This window comes from Drosophila bipectinata, chromosome 3L, assembly GCF_030179905.1.
Source record: "Drosophila bipectinata strain 14024-0381.07 chromosome 3L, DbipHiC1v2, whole genome shotgun sequence".
NCBI classification, from domain to species: Eukaryota; Metazoa; Arthropoda; class Insecta; order Diptera; family Drosophilidae; genus Drosophila; species Drosophila bipectinata.
The window spans coordinates 23702474-23724278 of NC_091738.1; the positions used below are offsets into that span (position 1 = coordinate 23702474).

General features: G+C 40.7%; 1 protein-coding gene across 5 annotated transcripts in view; it reads right to left on the minus strand.

Annotated features, from left to right (window-relative positions):
* lovit (loss of visual transmission) overlaps positions 1-21805 on the minus strand; it is a 225641-nt gene that overhangs the window by 140972 nt on the left and 62864 nt on the right. For all 5 annotated transcript variants that reach the window (XR_011442575.1, XR_011442576.1, XM_070279342.1 and 2 more), the window contains exons 5-6: positions 3229-3534; positions 2951-3171 (exon numbers count right to left, since the gene is read on the minus strand). Coding sequence is in view for 3 of the 5 variants with exons in the window: in XM_070279342.1 (XP_070135443.1) it covers positions 2951-3171; positions 3229-3534 (527 nt within the window). In the remaining 2 variants the exon portion in view is untranslated. The remainder of the gene's footprint in view (positions 1-2950; positions 3172-3228; positions 3535-21805) is intronic.

The following is a 21805-nucleotide window of genomic DNA, read 5'->3' on the forward strand; positions in this document are numbered from 1 at the left end:
CCGTCACGCTGGAACTTTAACTAATCAATGTTTAAGTCTATTGTAGACAATTTTTTTGATATTAATGAAATTTTTAAAGAGAGGCAAGAAAGTCAACGATTGATGCAGATTGACATATCAACACTTCAACTAATAGTTGACCTATGCAGCAATTTTGAAGTTACATATGTATATTCAAAAAACTACAGATTTCCAGTTCCCCTTCATTATGATTCGAAATTAACAAAGTACGGCACCTATACGAACATTTAGGGACTGATGTACCCGCTATAATAGGATCAAAGGAAAACATCTTAAAAACGCTTGATACTACTTGGGCTACACATGCAACCAAATGATGAAAAAGATATAAAGCAATTTTGCATATCACAAATAAACTGCTTGGATATCAATCCGTCACCATTGCCTTCTCTTCCAGAACGTCCAAGTACACCAAAATCGGACTCAATGTCACAATTTTCATTTGAATCCAGTGAAAAGATGCGTTTTTCCTAGATGCAATAAAAGTGTCTACAGAAGAAAAAACTACTGTAAGGAAAATTATGAAATAACAGACGACTTTAATGTATTGCAACTAATGAAAAAATTTATCCAAAACTTTCTAAATTGGCACGGTAACTTCATTCAATCCCGGCTAGTAGTGCAGCTGCAAAACGGAAATTTTCATTGGGAGGAAACGTTATAATATATAAAAGAAACCGGCTTGGTCAAAAATCAGTTGAGAGCATAATTTAAAATCTTATCACAAAAGTTTTAAAAATTTTAATATAAATAATACACATACATGTATGTAATACAGATACACATGTATAAATACATAAATTAGAATAATGTTGAATGAATTATGAATACAAAATACAAGTACATAGTACATATGTACATATGTACTTAAAACAGTGGAGGTCAAAACGCACACATATGCGTTTGCAAAGTTTGGGCTGTTAATTCGGGGGTGAGTTTCCTCCTTTGCGTTTTCGCAAATGCGGGAACAGGATTTGCGGGAACTTCGCTCAACAGCTCATATTGGCACGAACGCCCATTTGAGCTGTTGGCCGAATGGGCTGATTATTTGTGTATTTTTTGCTGGGCGGAAGCTGTTCTCTGATACATTCACAATCCTTACTCGTCACATGTCTGTGTTACATTATTTTTCTGCTTGTGCCAAATAAGTTTTTTTAATGATTAACTTTATATCTAGATTTTTTTCGTCACCAAAATGTTTAATTCATAAATGGCATGCGTACGACATCACGGGTATTTTAACACGCGAATAGGATTTTTTATTTCAATGTCACTTGGTTTTTCTGTATACATAGCTGGTAATACATAGATCGTAAATACTTAAATGTAATTTATTTGGTTTTATTATACCCTTGCAGAGGGTATTATAATTTTGTCCAAAAGTGTGCAACGCAGTGAAGGAGACATCTCCGACCCTATAAAGTATATATATTCTTGATCAGGATCACCTCCTGAGTTGATATGAGCATGTCCGTCTGTCCGTCTGTCCGTCTGTCTGTTTCTACGCAAACTAGTCTCTCAGTTTTAAAGCTATCGTCTTGAAACTTTGCACACACCCTTCTTTCCTTTGCACGCAGTATATAAGTCGGAACGGCCGGGATCGGCCGACTATATCCTATAGCTGCCATATAACTGATTGATCGGAAATGGTATAACTTTGGTGTTTTTAGAGTTAGAGAGTTCAAATTTGACATGAGAGCTATTTTTGGCAAAATAATACGACATGCCAAATTTCATTAGGATCGGCCGAGTATATCCTATAGCTGCCATATAACTGAACGATCGGAAATGACCCAACTTTTGTGTTTTTGAAGATAGAAAGCTGGAACTTGGTACAGATTATATTTTGATCCATCCTACCAAATTTCATAAGGATCGGCCAACTATATCCGATGTTTGCGATATATATCCGGTTTTAGCTGCAAGGGTATATAAACTTCGGCTCCGCCCGAAGTTAGCTTTCCTTTCTTGTTTTTATTTGTTTTATTTGATTCAAGCTTTACTTCACTTGGGATTTTCTATTGATTTTGTTTTTGGCCGACTACATCATAAAACTCACCGATAGCCAACTTTGGTATTTTTTTTTTTATTTTGTAATTAAAAAAAATTTTGTTTACAATTAAACTAATATAAGGATGCCAATCCCACTATATCCGATCTTAACTGCAATGGTCTATGAACTTAGGCCCGTTAGACATATCCTTTTTTTTTAAATAAAAGTTTCTTATAATTCAGTAATACCTATCTTCAAATTTAAAAAAAGGGTTAAACAAAATAGGGAAAAAAGCAGAGTTAAAAACTTGACAACTTTTTGTACCCTTGCAGATGGCATTTTAATTTTTATTTTTTGATGCCAAACTTTTTATGTATATGGCTAATTTATATTAAGAAAACAAAATTCAAAAAAACAAATTAAATCGTCCTGTTTTTGGAGGAGTTACCTTCCGTTTCCTCTCGGAGACTAAATGGGATAGAACCAACTTGGAACACGGACTCCTATGGTATCCACAAAAACCAAGTTTTTGGTCAACATTTTGCACGCCTATTACCGCCCCCAAAACTGAAATCTATTTGTTGCGCCATTTCCAGTTTTGATGCCAAACTATTTTTAATTTTAACCTATGAATAAAAATTCAGCTGATTCGGACAATTTTTGGGGGAAGTTTTGATTGCTTCAGTTTTTATTTCCAAAGAATATAAAATTATATTAAGAATTAAAAACTTTTTTTTTTTTGAGACTTTAAGTTTAAATGTAAGTTGAAGTATGTGAAAGAGATAAGTATCATATAGTCGGAAAACTTGACTATAACCGTCCTCAAATATATTTTACTTCAGCTGCGACCGAAGTTAGCTTTTCTTTCTTGTTTATAATATTTTTTGTTGTATACATTTTGTTTAAACTTTGTTGTTTACCTGCTTTGTACCATACCTGCTGATCTGTAGAATCCGGTTCCTTGGCTTCAAAAGTTCCATAAGTCTCCGAATTTGGCTTAGAAGGTTCTTGATCTTTAAGATAAATCATGGATTGCGATTTTGATAGCAACCAAAGTGGTATTTCAGAAAAACTAGTTAAAGTTACAGCTACACAGGTGACAAAAATAACTGTTATTATTGAAAAAACAGCCTTTACGTGACCACCTAATCTCCTCCCTGGATGAAAAAGTTTAAAAAAAAACGAACAAAAAATAATATTTATTTGTAACATACCAATTTCAGTTTCGTCCCAGTTAAGTCCACTCATTGAGTATCCGAAAAATCCACCTAGTCCGGCCATAACTGTAAATGTTGATAGACCTTTTGCATGATCCTCAGGAACACATACATCTAAGAGATAAGCACGAGCAGGGCTTTGACATGCGTCTGCATCAAAGTCGAGAAGTACGGTTCCCAAAATAGTAAAAAATATTCCCCAAGGATGAGAATACGAGTTTTTAAGTTTGGAATCATGGTAATATTGATTCACATCTCCAAGCCAGTACCCCAAGCATTCTCCGTTGGGTACTAAAATAAGTCCTTTAAAAATAAACAACAAAATTTTTTAGTTACAAAAAATGGAAAATTTGTTACACACATGATGAGTACACAAAAAATGAGTACCGGATAACATATAGTCAGTAAATTCGATTAGAGCCGTTCACTTTTGTTCCATTTTTGTAGCGGTATGGGGCGTGGAAAAAATTTAAAGAAACCGCTACTGCCTGGGAATTATAGAAGACTCCATGCCGAATCTAATAGCTCGTTTAATCAGACAGACGGACAGTCGTTAATCTAGATCAGTGGGAGGCAAAACTAACACATGTTTAAAATTTGAGTGTGTGCGTAGCAGAGAAAAACAATGAGAGCAGAGAATTCACTGAGCGAAAAAAACGTATATTTTTATTTCATTTTTCGTTAATTCAAAAGTTGGAATGGGCACTAAAATGGAGTATTTTATTTTAAAAAAAGCTTTGCTAGCAACATTTCTTAAACAAATGAAAAACTACGCTTCATTATCTATATTCTCCACGAAAAAAACTTTTTCCAACCCAATTTCTGAATCAAAATAAGAGAGCTTCTAAAAAAATTTGAGAGTGCTCACACTGTCAGTGTGCCGGCAGCGCTGCGGCAGAATTTCCTACCCTATACTCGCGTGCTATGTAAAATGAGAGTTTTCCCACCACTGATCTAGATCATGAATGTACTTTTATATATGTATGTTGTATACATTTACTGTCACGAACTGTTTTGGTTGTTCTGCTAGCGTGGATAGGAACGTTACACCGAATTTATTTATTCGACGTGAACTGAAGTCGACCACTGAAATAACACAATATGATTTTATATATTAATGTCTTCTTTATTAGAGCACCTAGATCCGCTAATGCGGCTTCTCCGCCGGATCATTCGTCTATGCCGCCGGCGCTTCTTCACTCGTCCTTCACCAGTTGCCGTTCCGGCCTCTGACCCAGGCGTAGTCGACAAGATCGTCATCTTCCAGGCATACAGGATATGCAATCTCAGTGCCTGGCAGATAACATAAGGATTTGTGCTTTCGCCAACGGTCATCCCACACTCCTTAATTCGTGAAGGGCCTGAGAAATATGCGATTTTTGGGGGCGGGAGGGACATCTATCTCTTAGAGTCGCTAAGATCCATGCGTTCATACAGACAGACGGACATGGCTATATCGATTCGTCTGTTGATGCTGATCAAGAATATATATATTTGGGGTCGGATGCGTATATATGTGGGGTCGAAAATAATTCCTTCTCTATATTACATACTCTCACACTCATAAAATATACCCTGGTATTTTACGAATCTCAGATCTGGGTTCTGATTGCAGCCAACCTTAGGGCTAGATGGCAGAACCAACCTCCTTGAGCTTAGCAATTTGATCTTCCAAATGATCCTTAATCTAAGGGCGTAACAGCGAACCCAGGACATGTCCGCATCGTCAGCAATATCCCGGTCAATAACGACTGGTTCCCAGACTGTAAACACGATCCCCGAAAATATGAGAAAAGTGATATTAACAACAACATTAGCGACACAGCATAATAACCAATTGCATAACCAGCAAATGCAAAGGTAAAATAACAAAAACAAAATTTAAATCGTTTTTAATTGAATTTCAATTAATAATGTCTGGATTCGGTCCCTAAAATAATTTTTTTTTTTAACTCAACTAAATGTTTTAATTACATGGAAAACTCACGCGAGTATTGATTTCACGGGAGTACATCTCCAACAGACACACATTCTCGGCTAACAACTTCTTCAGATTCGTCCACCGCCACTGCAGAGTCTTTGCCGCATTCATCTCTCGATTATCTTTCTAGTTTTAAATATATGTATATAGTGAACAATAAATATAAGAACAGCAAATTGGTGACCCCTACGTGATCACTATATACACGCGAATACTGGTGCTTACAATGGCGAAAAACGACGCCCCACAAGACGACGCCGACGTTTTTCACGATACTGTTACTCGCGGTTTTGACGCAGTTATCAACCGTGTAGCTGTGAAAATACCGCCGTTTTGGCCCGAACACCCAGAATTATGTCTATCACAAATTGAAGCCCAATTCGTTCTGGCGGGAATAACCTCGGACGAAACGAAATTTAACACAATCCTAGCGTCAATCGAGGCACACAGGCCGAAATTGCCGACGCCATCGTCAACCAATCACGCACAGGCAAGTACGAAAAGTTGAAGTCGTGCATTCTGGAAAGCTTCTGCGAAAGCGAACTTCGTGTGGACCTTTATAATAGCTGACGTCAACTGCGCTATCATCGGATCCGTCTTTCTTCAACATTTCGACTTACTCGTCGATAAGAAACGACGCAAACTCATCGATCGGGTACGCTGCTGGAATCAAAATGTCACGCGCCTCAACGTAAAATCAACGCGATTTTATCCTACGACACGAGTAACCAATACGCTACATTGCTTCACGAATATCGCGATCTCGCAACGATCAACTCGAACCAGCTGCCAGCAACGTCCGAAGTAACGCACTTCATCTCGACCAACGGCCCGCCTACTCACGCCCGCGCCCGACGACTAGCGCCCGACAAACTCAAAGCTGCACAATCCGAGTTCTTCTACCTCATCGAGAAAGGAATATGCCGTCCCTCAAATAGCAACTGGTCCAGCCCTCAACTGCACCTGGTAAAGAAAGCAAATGAAACCGAGCACTGAACAACGGAACAGTGCCGGATCGATATCCTATTCCGTACATGCTGGACGTAACGAGCATCTTATACGGTAAGAAGATATTTTCAAAAATCGACCTGCAAAAAGCATATCACCAGATTCTTGTCGAACCACAAGATATTCCCAAAACAGCAATTATCACGCCTTTTGAGCTGTTCGAATTTTTGTTCATGACGTTCGGTATGCGCAACGCAGCGCAAACTTCTCAACGTCACATAAACGACGTCATACAAGGCCTCGATTTCGTTTTTGCATACATCGACGACATTCTGATCGCTTCAGAATCCGAGGCGCAGCATGAGACGCAGGCAGCACGCCTTAAAACCATCCGAAGCCGAAATGGAAGCCGTTGGGCACTTCAAAAAACCGCTTATCGCTAAAGACCTAAAAAAGTTTCTGGGTATGATTAATTTCTATAGGCCGTTTATCCCACGAGCAGCCGAGAACTATCACATACTCCAAACGCTGATCCAAGGCAATAAAAATAACGACAAAACCCCGATACTTTGGTCTACAGAAGCCGACTACGCACTCACCGCCTGCAAGAACGAGCTTGCAAACGCTACGTTGTTGAACTACATGGCACCAAACTCACAATTAACGCTAACCACCGATGCATCCGACGACGCTATGGGTGCCGTAGTACATCAGATCATCAACGGGCAGACACAACCACTGGGATTCTTCTCCAGGGAATTCACATCGACGCAAAAGTAGTACAGCACCTACGATAGAGAACTGACTGCTATCTATCAGGCCATTTTGCACTTCAAGTACGCACTGGAGGGCAGAAATTTCATAATTTTCACCGACCACAAGCCGCTTATGTATGCCTTCAGTCAAAACAGCGAGAAAGCATCACCTCGACGCGCTCGGCAACTGGATTTTCTAAGCCAATTCAGCACCGATATCCAGCACATCTATGGAGAAGAAAACAACGTGGCTGATTTTCTATCACGCATCGATGCCATCAAACACATAATCTTCGACGAGATGGCATTGGAACAGGAAAACGATGCGGAACTACAATCGCTACTCAATTTTGACGTCGAAAAATTGTCGAAATTGTCGTCGAAAAAAACAAAATTGTCTCTTTCAGGCTCAAACAAGCAATTGTACTGCCACGTCGCCAATAACCATACACCTCCGTTTGTTCCCAGATGCCTACGCCAAACCGTGGTTGAGGCCCTACATTCGCTGAGTCATCCGGGAGGTAAGGCAACGAACAAGTTGGTCGGCAAACACTACGTTTGGCCTCGCATGGCGAAGGATGTCGCTAAAATCGTACGCTCTTACATCCCGTGCCAGAAGGCCAAAATCCAACGTCACACTAAATCGCCACTAGGAGAGTACACCGCCAGCGACGCCCGTTTCGAACACATAAATACCGACATAGTTGGCCCACTGCCTTCATCGAACGGATACCGATACTGTATCGATCGTTTCTCAAGATGGCCCGCAGCAATTCCTTTAGTAGACATCACAGCACAATCTGTAGCCAACGCACTGATTTCGGACTGCACTGAGTTCACCGAGGTTCTTCAAAAAACCATGTCTCAACTGCCAACCACTAAGCCAGTGCACTATGGGGTTTTTGACCACTTTATGTGGCATTGAATCATATTTTGAAAGTTCTCTGATTTAAAAAAAATTAATGGGAATGTATTAAGAAAACATCAAACTATTATGCCTCATACTCAAAATGTTAATTCTTAACAACATATGTTGCATCCGAAAGTACGTGCGCTAAGTTTGCAATTTTCACATAGTGATCTTTGAAATTAGGTTATTTGTTTAAAACTCCATTTAAAAAGAAAAATAGTAATGGACACTGATTTCACAGGTTTGTACTACATGTTAAATGTATTAACTGTTTAAATTGTGCGTGTCTATACTAAAATTTTGTCATTTTATAGATGCACCTTAAGCTGAATTTTGGGAAACTATGGATACACCAGATCCAATTATTTCGTCCTTAATTTATCAAGATGCATAAAAAACTAAAGAGTCTTTTACTTCCAATTGAGGTAATTGAGATGCTTTCGTACGAATACGAAAATAACGAATGGTGCAGTGACCAGAGAAAAATGGGAAGAGTCACTGGATTATGAGGAATTGCCGCTGTGGTCCGATTTCGAAAAAATATTAAATCGTAGGTACCAGCACCTGTCCGCTGAAGTGACTGGCAAGACAAAACAGGAAAAAACTGGGTTCGGAAAGCAGCACAATAGGAGTTCGTTAACTTGCTCCGCTTCCAACAAACAAGCTTGCAGTTATCGCAACGCACAAGACCATAGTCTTGCCCAGTGTAGTCCGTTCGTTCGCGTTGCTCATGGCCAGTCTCATTATGTTTAAATTTTCTGCGAAAAGATCACACGGTTGCGAAGTGTAAATCGACTAGGTGTCAAATTTGTGCAAAATCGCACCACTTCTGCACCAATTTACTGTGACCGAAAATAACTAGGCGTTACTACCACCAAATGAACATCCTTATCCAGCGCTACATCTTGATGGCCCTTCTACGTCACATGCTTTGCATGCGTCATCTCTAGAAAGGGTTTTGTTAGCGACGTCGATCGTAAGCGTTAGAACTAAAAATGGCGAGCATATATTGGCGCGAGCACTACTTGACTCTGGGTCACAAATGAATATCATTACTGAAGAACTTGCTCAACGCTTACAGATCCGTAGGGAGGAATCGTGTATCAACTTGCTTAGAATTGGTCAAGCTGATTCCCAGGTTAAGAAAAAGAAACACACTGTGGCGAAGTCAACGATTAATGGTAGTGAGTTTCCGTTCGACTTTTGGATTTTGAGAACTATCTCGGGTTATCACCCTGACCAGTCAGTGAACGTGAAAGATTGGGACCTACCAAAGAACCTCAGCGGATAGATATGTTAATTGGAGCTGAGTCATTTTTCGAATTGTTGTCCGTTGGCCAAATAAAACAAGGGCCAAACCATCCCATCCTCCAAAAAACTCTCCTTGAATGGATAGTATCGGGAAAATATAAGGCACCTCAACTCCTCAACAGCCTGTCTCTAGCCAGAATTGCCAAGAAGAATTACTCGAGTCGATAGATGGCAATTTGAAAAAATTCTGGTCGTTGGAAAAAGTACCAACTTCCAAAAAGCTTTTGTCACCTGAACGAGAATGAGGAACATTATCAGAAAAATACAGTTGTACTGCCTTCAGTTCGATTTGAAGTCAGGCTTCCATTTAAATCGGATCCAAGCGTTTTGGGAAACTCGTTCGAGGTAGCCAAACGCCGTTTTTTGTCGCTCGAGAGAAGATTATCTCGAGATCCAGATTTAAAGAAAATGTATGTGGAATTTATGGAAGAATACGAATCCTTAGGTCATATGTACCCAACAAACAATGATGTTCTTGCTACTCCACACTACGTCATACCCCATCAGTGTGTCTTACGGCTTCAAAGCACATCGACCAAATTACGAGTCGTGTTTGATGCGTCTTTTAAGACATCAACACATAAGTGTCTTAACGATCTGTTCATGGTTGGTCCTACCATCCAGGAAGAGTTGTATTCAATTATTCTTAGGTTCCGGCTGAACAGATTCGCTCTGATAGCCGACATAAGAAAGATGTATCGCCAAGTAATGGTAAATGAAGCCGATAGGCGATACCAGTTGATAGTGTGGAGGAAAGACCCATCAGAGTCCTTGAAACTGTGCAAGCTCAACACCGTTACATATGGCACTGCGCCAGCCCCATTCCTGGCCATAAGGTGTTTGAAGAGGTTGAGTGAATCTGTGAAAAATACATTACCTCGAGCTGCCGAAGTTATTGGGTCCGACTTTTACGTCGACGACGTGTTAACGGGTGCTGGTTGCATTGAAGTGCTAAAAACAATTAAGTCTGAAGTAACTCAGGTTCTTCAAAACGCTGGGTTTGAATTGAGCAAGTGGTTTTCATACTCGCCTGAAGTTACTGCATCCGAGAGCACGGTTAAGCCAATAACACTTCCGGACTCAGAACTGACTAAAGCATTAGGAATCGCTTGGGTTCCTAAAGAGAATATATTTTAATTTGAAATTGATGCTTCAAAGGGCGACCAAGCGGAACATCCTTTCGGTGACATCGAAGTTGTTTGACCCCCTTGGCCTATTAAGCCCTATACTTATAAAAGGAAAGATTCTATTGCAGGAACTTCGGCTAAATAAGATAGATTGGGATGAGTCAATTCCACTGCACTTAGAAACAGCGTGGAACAAAATACAATTTGCCTTGTCGCAACTAGAGGACATCTCAATTCCGAGATTCGTGTTTACCGAGCCGATGTCACCGATTCAAATTCATGCCATTTCTGACGCATCGATGAGAGCCTATGGAGCCTACGTCTATATTCGTTGCAAATCTGCAGAAGGTATTAAAGTTTCATTGTCCAAAGTCCAAAGTAGCGCCGCTCAAGACAAAGACGCTCCCCCGTCTTGAGTTATGTCACCTGCTGCTCACCTTCTCGCAGATCTCTGCCGCAAGATAAAGCCTCTAATAAAAGTTCCGATCGAACGAAGTGTATTTTGGTCGGATTCAGAAGTAACTCTTCAATGGATTCGTTCCCATCCATCGTCGTTGTCAACGTTCGTATCGAATAGAGTAGCTGAAATTTAAGAGTGGTCAGATGATAGCACGTGGCGGTCGGCGGTCGGAAGCGAAAAAGAATGCGGTCGGATTAACCGCAATCGTATCTACCTCAGATTTATTGGAAGTGATAGAAGGCTATTCCTCTCACCTAAAACTGCTGCGAGTGTTCGTTTATATGTTCCGCTATATAAGGAAATCGAAGAAATTAGTAGTGAATTCTGATATTGTTCCCTCACCTGTCGAATATAATGAAGCCTTTAAAAAAAATAGTCGAAATAGTCCAAGAGCACGAGTATCAAGATGAAATAGAAAAGATCCGGAAAAATTTAAGTGTTAGCCCTAGTCTACAAAAGCTAAATCCCTTTTTACACGAATCATCAGAGGCTGGGCTTACCTTTTCGTTGTTGCGGGTTGGGGGGCGACTAGCTAATGCTTCTATATCGAACGATGCCAAGTTTCCAGTATTGTTGACAAAATGCTCTCAATTTGTTCAGAGCTACGTCCGATACTTGCACGAGTCGAATTTTCATGTGGGTCCACGAGCACTTGTGAGTCTTTTGCGACAGCGCATATGGATCGTAAATGCGCAGGAAGTCTGCAGTCAGACAGTACGGTCATGCATACGCTGCTTTAATTGCAAGCCTCGGCTGATGACTCAAATCATGGGTGACTTACCCTTAGATAGAATTCGTGCTCTCCGCCCATTATCCATATGTGGTGTTGATTTTTGTGGACCTATTGATACGACATTGAAAATTCGTGGTAGGCCACCCTATAAGTCCTACATTGCCTTATTTGTTTGTTTTGCGTCCAAAGCAGTTCAATTAGAAGTAGTTGCCGACCTTTCAACTGATTCCTTTTTGTTAGCTTTTCAAAAGTTCGTTGGGCGCCGAGGATGTTCGCAGATCGTGCACTGCGACAACGTGACGAACTTCGTCGGAGCGACTCGCCACTTCGCAGAGCTTCGTCGGAGAATCGAGGAAGAGGCCGACCCGGTCACGCAATACGCATCAAAAAAAGGATGTGTATTTGCGTTCATACCGCCGCGGGCTCCGCACATGGGCGGACTATGGGAGGCAGGTGTGAAGTCTGCAAAACAACTACTCCTTCGAGCGGTAGGAAACGCCAGGCTGACCGCGGAGGAGCTGCATACCGTCCTCGTTGGAGTCGAGGCCGTCCTGAACTCACGACCCCTGGGGGCTCTGAGTCAGGACCCGAGCGAGGCGCTTACTCCCGGGCACTTGTTGACAGGCGGGCCGCTCATCGCCCCAACAGCACCGCGGACCCCGGACCAGCAGGGTCTAACGTGCTTGCGGCGATGGCGGTTTGTCTCGTCAATCAAGCAAATGTTTTGGCAGCGATGGTCACGGGAGTACGTCTTGGGCCTACAGGCGCGGTCGAAGTGGCGGAACAAGGAGGACGACATGTACGGGCGAGCTGGTCCTGATCGCAGAGGATCACCAGCCGCCACAAAAGTAGCTCACGGGACGAGTAGGAGCAACACACGCCGGCGCGGACGGAAGGGTCAGGGTCGCCGTCGTCCGAACTAGTTTTGGAGCGGAATACAAGAGAGCGGTCCACAAGCTGGCGCGGCTGCCAGTTGGTTGAAGCCTGATGGAGGCCTTCAACGGGGCCGGTGTTATTTGATTTGTTATTTTATTGAAGTTGTCGAAAATTGTGAATTATAGTTTATTGCTGAATTGTATTTTTTAGTTGTTAGTCTCTAAATTTACTCTAAGATAGCTTAGGGCGGAGCGGGAGCGAAAGCTCATATTCGCTCTTGTGCGAATTCGCCCCGCTTCGCCGCAATTGATAAGTTAGGCTTAAGAGGCTTAAGAGGCTTAGGCTTATAAGTTAGGCTTTTTTTTTATTATTTTGCAAGTGTGCGATAAATCAATCTCGTTATACACGGACCTAAACCATTGTACCCACGTCTTCGTCCGAGTGGATCGAGTGAAAACCCCGTTGGCAGCAAACTACGAGGGTCCTTTCGAAGTGGTAACAAAAGACGAGAAATATTTTACACTCAAGGGCCACACAAAGGACAACAAGGTTTCCATCGATCGACTTAAACCAGCCTACATCTTCAAACACGAAACGCCTCCAACACAGGAGCTGACGACAGCACCAACTGCTCAGACACCCCAGAAAGTGTCAAGATCAGGACAACGAATCAGATTCCCAGCAAAGTATCTTTCCCAACTGAACGATAACTCACGCGAGTATCGATTTCACGGGAGTACATCTTCTACAAACACACACTCTCGGCTAACAACTTCGTCAGCTTCGTCCGCCGCCACTGCAGAGTCTTTGCCGCATTCATCTCTCGATCATCTTTCTAGTTTTAAATATATGTATATAGTGAGCAATAAATATAAGAACAGCAAAAGTCCGACAGATATTGGTAAAATATATTAGAGTATTGATGCCACACTATTATGTTGGACTTACTTGTGTATCGCATATCGTATAATAAGAATCGCTGTGATTTTATTAGTCTTTATTTAGTAGTCTTTACGTATTTTGTTTAGGTAAGTAAAGTAGGTTTTCGAAGAAAAGACGACAAGAGTAGCGTGCGTATGTGGGAAGGGTGAGATGGAAGCGCGGGTTTTTACGTTGAGACACTGCCGCGCCGATCGCCTTCACCCGGTGCGATGCTCTCATCTATTACCCATCACGCGATAATTCAGGTTTCGATAGGAATGAGTTCCTTAAGGGATTCATTTAAAGTACTTATAAAATAAGAAATTCAGTGGACGTGTTTGACTTTTATCCTCTAAAATTGAGTGACCGTCCCCTGAAATATGCCGCCCCTAGGCCGCGGCCTTTGCGGCGTATTTATAAATCTAGGACTGACCTAGACAAATTCAGGCACAGTATACCTTCAAGCCACAGACCCCAAGACTACCCAACCAAGTACCGAATGCATTCAGATGTGACCCAAATCTATATTTGAGAGCCAAGAACAGTGCCGATGGAGATAGATCCATCTAATAATGTCGCGAATGGCAAACGTGCCCCCATGCCAGAAGGCACAAGAACACCACAAACAAGAAAGCAAAGCTAACTTCGGGCGGAGCCGAAGTTGATATACCCTTGCAGCTAAAACCGGATATATATTGCAAACATCGGATATAGTTGGCCGATCCTTATGATTACATCATAATAAAACCAATCAATTACACTAAAAAATCGAAAAAAAAGTCCCAAGCTTCTATCTTCAAAAATACAAAAGTTGATATTTCTACCAAATACCATTTCCGATCGTTCAGTTATATTGCAGCTATAGGATATAGTCGGCCGATCCTAATGAAATTTTGTAGGTCGGATTAACTAACCAAAAATAGAATGTGTACCAAGTTCCAGCTTTCTATCTTCAAAAACACGAAAGTTGGGTCATTTCCGATCGTTCAGTTATATGGCAGCTATAAGATATAGTCGTCCGATCCATATGAAATTTGGAATGTCGTAATGTTTTGCCAAAAATAGCACTCATGTCAAATTTGAACTCTCTAACTCTAAAAACACCAAAGTTATACCATTTCCGATCAATCAGTTATATGGCAGCTATAGGATATAGTCGGCCGATCCCGGTCGTTCCGACTTATATACTGCGTGCAAAGGAAAGAAGGGTGTGTGCAAAGTTTCAAGACGATAGCTTTAAAACTGAGAGACTAGTTCGCGTAGAAACAGACAGACAGACAGACGGACAGACGGACAGACGGACAGACGGACATGCTCATATCAACTCAGGAGGTGATCCTGATCAAGAATATATATACTTTATAGGGTCGGAGATGTCTCCTTCACTGCGTTGCACACTTTTGGACAAAATTATAATACCCTCTGCAAGGGTATAAAAATACAGAGACACGTCAACATCGAGACCGGTACATTTGTTTAAACGTTTCTTGGTCTTCACTAAATAGACGAAAAGCTAAAGACGAAATTAAAATGAAGAAACTAACTATTTCGAACATGTAAGGTTAGAACTAGTTGAGAAATGGGACGAAAAGCAATTAGAATCAGAGGAACAAGAAATCGTGCACTCTACATTTTTTGATAGATACAGGGTTCAATAAAAATAGCATACAACCCCATCTAGTACGGAATCCAAAACTAAACGACAAATCTATCTCCGCAAACTTCGTAGGCGGAAATCTAAAAAGAACTCACCATATTAAAAACTTCCCTAACATAGCATATTAGGGAACGAAGTTTTAGACGCCATAAAAAAACATACCTTAATTAAACCTTAATACCGACCTACCATACCGTAATACTTAAAGTCAAGCAGTAAATAATATTAATATTCGTTCCGACCATATGAAATCTTCTCAAAAACAAGCATTGGCCAGACTTACAGAAATATACCCAGAATTTTATGCAAACCCAGACAAGAAACTAACCTACACCACCAGAGTCGTAGGCGTAATACGAACCAACTACCAGTACCTTTACGGGTAACCTTACGGATTCATTACCAACAGAAGTAGAAACTGAAATCCAATAATGGCTTGAAGATGGCATAATTACCCTTTCACGGTTTTCGTGAATTTGGACTCATCTGGGGAGAGAAAGTTTAGAGTAGTTATTGACAAACGGAATTGACTACGATTCCAGATCTTTACCCGATTCTGAAAATAGGCGAAACCGTCGCTCAACTGGGAGAGAATAAATTGTTTTCTTTAATGGATCTAAAAATCGGTCTTGTCGGGGTCCTTGTCGGAAAAAGACATTGAAAAACAGAATTTACTGTAAATTACTGTAAAGGAAATAAAGGTAAAGGTAACAAAATGTTGAATGAGATTAATTTATCTCTCACGATAAAATATAAAAAGTACAAAAAAAGAGTGGCTGCTAACTATATAAAAAATAGCGAAAGCGAAATCCAAAGATGTGGCCTCGTCAACGTTATAGTTCGATCTGTATTTTCTCTAATCTTAAACCAAACTTATCTATTGTTGCGAAGCGAATTCGCACAAGAGCGAATATAAGCTTTCGCCCCCGCTCCGCCCTAAGCTATTTTAGACTAGATTTAGAGACTAACAATTCAACTAAAAAATACAATTCCAATTAAAAACTACTTCAAATTAATTACAAATCCATTCAATAACGACGAATCCGTTAACACCGGCCCCGTTGAAGGCCTCCATCCGGCTTCAACTCACTGGCAGCCGCGCCAGCTTGCACGTTAGACCCTGCTCTTCTGGGGTCCACGGTGCTGGTGGGGCGATGAGCGGCCCGCCTGTCAACAAGTGCCCGGGAGTAAGCGCCTCGCCGTCGCTTGGATCCTGACTCAGAGCCCCCAGTGGTCGTGAGTTCAGGACGGCCTCGACTCCAACGAGGACGGTCTGCAGCTCCTCCGCGGTCAGCCTGGCGTTCCCTACTGCTCGTAGGAAAAGGTGTTTTGCAAACTTTACACCTGCCTACGAAAGTCCGCCCATAGTCCGGAGTCCGCGGCGGTATGAACGCAAATACACATCCTTTTTTTGATGCGTATTGCGTGACCGGGTCGACCTCTTCCTCGATTCTCCGACGAAGCTCTGCGAAGTGGCGACTCGCTCCAACGAAGTTCGTCGCGTTGTCGCAGTGCACGATCTGCGAACATCCTCGGCGCCCAACGAACCTTTGAACAGCCAACAAAAAGGAATCAGTTGAAAGGTCGGCAACTACTTCTAAATGAACTGCTTTGGACGCAAAAAAAACAAATAAGGCAATGTAGGACTTATAGGGTGGCTTACCACGAATTTTCCACGTCGTATCAATAGGGCCACAAAAATCAACACCACATATGGTGAATGGTCGGAGGGTAAGTCTGTCCTCCTCCTTCTGTCTAACGGTAAATCTTCCATGATTTGAGTCATCAGACGCGGCTTACATTTTAAGCAGCGTATGCATGACCGTACTGTCTGACTGCAGACTTCCTGCGCTTTTAATCTGCGCTATCGCAAAAGACTCACAAGTGCTCGTGGACCCTCATGAAAATTCGACTCGTGAAAGACGTATCTCGGAACAAATTGAGTGCGTTTTTTCAACAATACTGGAAACTTGGCAGCGCACGATATAAAAGCAATAGCTAGTCGACCCCAACCCGCAACACCGAAAAGGTAAGCCCAGCCACTGATGATTCGTGTAAAAAAGGACAAAGCTTTTGTAGACTAGGGCTAACACTTAAATTTTTCGGATCTTTTCTATTTCATCTTGATACTCGTGCTCTTGGACAATTTCGACTATTTTCTTAAAGGCTTCATTATATTCGACAGGTGAGGGGACAATATCAGAATTCCCTACTAATTTCTTCGATTTCCTTATAAAGCGGAACATATAAACGAACACTCGCAGCAGTTTTATGTGAGAGGAATATACCTCTATCACTTCCAATAAATGTGAGGTAGAGACGATTGCGGTTAACCCGACCGCATTCTTTTTTGCTTCCATCTGTAGAAGTTCTGCTGACAGATCAAACCGATTAGCCACTTATCTCCGGTTCCTTTAAAAATGATGGGTCTGTAAACCAGATCGATTGTACAGTCTCCTAAAGGTCTCCACCTCTGGACACTATATTTGTCGGGTTCTGTTTAGTTGGTACATGTCGCCACGTGCTATCATCTAACCACTCTTGAATTTCAGCTACTATTCGATACGAATGTTGATAACGACGATGGATGGAAACGAATCCAATGAAGAGTTACTTCTGAATCCGACCAAAATACCCTTCTTTCGATCGGAACTTTTATTAGAGGATTTATCTTGGGGCAGAGATCTGCGAGAGATTTGGCTTATTTAGCCAAAGTTTCTGCAATAGGATCTTTCCTTGGGGTCACTTGCTCAATTCAAACCCAGCGTGTTGAAGAACCTGAGTTACTTTAGACTTTATTCTCTTTAGCTCCTTAATGCAACCAGCACCCATTAACATGTCGTCGACGTAAAAGTCGGATCCATTAACTTCCGCAGCTCGAGGGAATGTATTTTTTGCAGATTCACTCAACCTCTTCAAGCACCTTATGACCAGGAATGGACGTAGTGTGGAGTAGCAAGAACATCATTGATTGTAGGGGACATATGACATAAGGATTCGTATTCTTCCATAAATTCCAAATACATTTTCTTTAAATACGGATGTCGAGATAATCTTGTCTCGAGCGACAAAAACGGCGTTTGGCTACCTCGAACAAGTTTCCCAAAACGCTTGGATCCGATTTAAATGGAAGCCTGACTTCAAATCGACTTGAAAGCAGTAAAACTGTATTTTTTGATAGTGTTCCTCACATAACTCATGTTCAAGTGACAAAAGCTTTTTGGAAATTGGTACTTCTTCCAACGACCAGAATTTTTTTAAATTGCCATTTATCGCCTCGAGTAATTCTTGTTGAAGAGTTTAAGTATTAGCCTTATATTTTCCCGATACTATCCATCCAAGGAGATTTTTTATAAAGTTGAGGCTTATAAAAATATGGGTCTGCTAACGGCAAGTTCCGACTGGCCAGGGTGATTACCCGAGATAGTTCTGAAAATCCAAAAGTCGAACGGAAACTCACTACAACAGTGAGTTGATTTGACTTGACTACAAACTCTTGACTTCACCACAGTGTGTATCTTTTTCTTAACCTGGGAATTAGCTTGACCAATTTCAAGCAAGTTGATGCACGATTCCTCCCTACGGATCTGTAAGCGTTGAGCAAGACCTTCGCCAAGTAACGCCAAGTTATTTTCGGTCACAGTAAATCGGTGCAGAAGTGGTGCGATTTTGCACAAATTTGACACCTAGTCGATTTACACTTCGCAACCGTGTGATCTTTTCGCAGAAAATTTAAACATAATGAGACTGGCCATGAGCAACGCGAACGAACGGACTACACTGGGCAAGACTATGGTCTTGTGCGTTGCGATAACTGCAAGCTTGTTTGTTGGAAGCGGAGCAAGCTAACGAACTTCTATTGTGCTGCTTCCCGAACCCAGTTTTTTCCTGTTTTGTCTTGCCAGTCACTTCAGCGACAGGTGCTGGTACCTACGATTTAATATTGTTTCGAAATCGGACTACAGCGGCAATTCTTCATTATCCAGTGACACTTCCCATTTTTCTCTGGTCACTGGATCTACTCTACTCAAAACTAAATGAATGATCATTGAGTTTTTTATCTCCTATGGATAATAATGACCCGTAAATCGATGACACTGTGTCGATGAGACATCTTAACGAAGACGAATTCGACTGGGAAACTTTCGGAAGGCTGAATAATTTGCTTATTTGGTTCGCAAAGATGAGACATTCGTCATCGTAAACTTTTTTCAAACTAGCAATAGCTTTGTCATAATTTCTCTCGGTCACTTGGAATGCCTTGATAGTTCCTAAAGCTTCACCAGAGAGGCAAGAAATTAAATGGTTGAATTTCTCGGTACAGGAATGTTCAGAAATTGCCAAAGTTGGGTTTGCAGAAACTGCAGTAGATGGTTGGGACTCTTCAGCTACAGTGAAGGCATTTAATAAAGACATCACCTTTGCCTTAGTTGTTATTTCTAATTCATCTAACTCGGCTCCAAATTCATCTTGTCGATCTGGTCTTGCAGCTCATTTGCCTTAAAAATTGTCTCATTTAAAACCTGAAGCTTGCACTCTATCCCGGTCTTTACTTAAGGAACTGACCCAGCTTCCAAACGTTCCTTTCACCGGCGAATGCTTTTTACTCTGATATTTAATCTTAAGTCATCAGGAGTCGTGGATTTGAATTTCTGTTTGTTATTATCCATTTTCGGATTTTATTTATTTTTTTATAAACAGACAACATCGATAAAAACTTTAAAATTTATTATTTTTATTTAAAAAGAAATAAAACTTTTTTAAAGTTTTAAGTTTTTTTTTACTTTTTTTAAAAAATAAAAAGTAAAACTTCTCAATAATATAAAACATTTTTTATTTTAAATTTTTAAATTATTAAATTAAATAACAAAAGCGAAAACAAACGAATAAAGATATTTAATTTAATATCTGGCGAAAAACGAAAAAATAATTAATTAATAATTAATTAATTAGTAGTCAAATAATGTTGATAGTCGAGGCACTGAGTATCCAACAAAATAGTTAGTTGGCAATAACACCGAAAAATAAGTATACCCCAACTAATTGTAGGGTAGCGCGTCACTTGGCGTTCCGTTAAAATACAATGCGGCGAACTAATGCATATACATACATACATAGATAGCAGCGGACAACGGTTGAAGCGACGAGAATTTTACCACTGCATATATAAGTATGTATTATATGGACATATTTCCACATTTCCACATTATATAAATAATGTTGACGTAAATATGTATTATATGGACACATTTCCTTATAATAAATAAATAATAATTCCATATAGTAAATAAATGTTTGGCTGCACTAAATTTAATTATTTTGTTTGGCGAAAAACGAACGAGGAGTAAAGGAGGAGGGCGACAGTGATGTGGATATATGTATGTATGTATTATGATGTTTATTAATTTTATACACAGGCAGTTTGTTAAATTTTTTAATCAAACTATTCAAATTGTTAGCTTTACTAATTTCAAGAACGTATGCGCCAAGAATTGAAAGGAGGGTGCCATATTTCAGCACAAGACGTAGATTTTATTCGTCTTTTCTCGACTTACAATATTTTGCAAAAATATCTGCGGTTCTGCCTTAGGATCCTTTAATGCCGCTGCCATTTTCCTCGTGCAGTCGATGCAGATACAGGACATGGAGCTCACTGGTGATCTGCTGGTCGCACTTCAAGGACGCGTCGCGGGCAGCTCTTTGGTTTTGTTTGAATGTTTATTTGTTGATATTTGTTGTGTGTAATAACAAAGTGTCAAATTTTTTAAATAATGAGCACAACGTCCACCCGGGGGCGCCAAAATGTTGAATGAGATTAGTTTATCTCTCACGATAAAATATAAAAAATAAAAATTAGAGTGGCTGCTAACTATATAAAAAATAGCGAAATCGAAAGAAGTTATAATTCGATCTATATTTTCTCTAATTTTAAGCCTAACTTATCTGTTGCTGTGAAGCGGGTGAATTCGCACAAGAGCGATAACATAAAAAACTCACCGTCAATATATAATCGTGATCAGGAAAACTGAATCCGATCAGGCCAGAGATCTACAAAAAATCTTCACGACGTTTTTCTTTAATTTTTGGCTTATAAACCTTTTGGCTTTTGGCTTTTTTTCGTCGAGTTCAATGGTATACTGTAGTCGTGTAAATGTATGTAACATAGAGAAGGAATCATCTCCGACCCCATAAATTTTTCATCAGCATCAACAGCCGAGTCGATATAGTCATGTCCCTGAAGTTCCAGTTTGTTCCAAAATTTTTCCACGCCTCCTCCCGCCTCAAAAATTGTGAAGTTCTGTAGCGCAACAACTGGGATATTTTTTGAAAATCTTTTGATGCCAAACTATTTCTGTAGAAAATAGATATCTAAGAAACTAACTTAATTCAAATAATTCAACAAAAATTTGTTTGCTGAGAATGGTATTGATCCATACCGTTCAAGTTTAAGCTATAAAGGTTAGTTAAATTGTGGGTGGAAGAGGTAAGTTCAGGGTATAATGTAGTCGGAAAACTCGACTATAGCCGTCCTTTCTTGTTTTTCTTGGAAAGTATGTTATAGTGTGCAGTTTATTGAAGCTACACAATGAAGTGCGGAGGGTGGAACCCAACAATGGGTGCATGTCGGTGGCTCTTTGGGCTTCACCATTTCGGCAAATGGGATCAAAACCGGTGTTGATAAGGTAAGGGGCATACCAGATTTCCCTAAACCACAAACATTAAAAACCGTTGGAATATGTTTGGTACAGATGTATAAAGAGGGCGGCCCGACTAGTCATTGCGAAGCTAAAGCTCTCGATAATGGAGAGAGCGGCCCGACCTAGACATTGCGGATCTAAAACTGTCTAAAAAAAGGCCTTTTGAGTCGAGCGACCGAGAGAGAGTCGGATTGCGA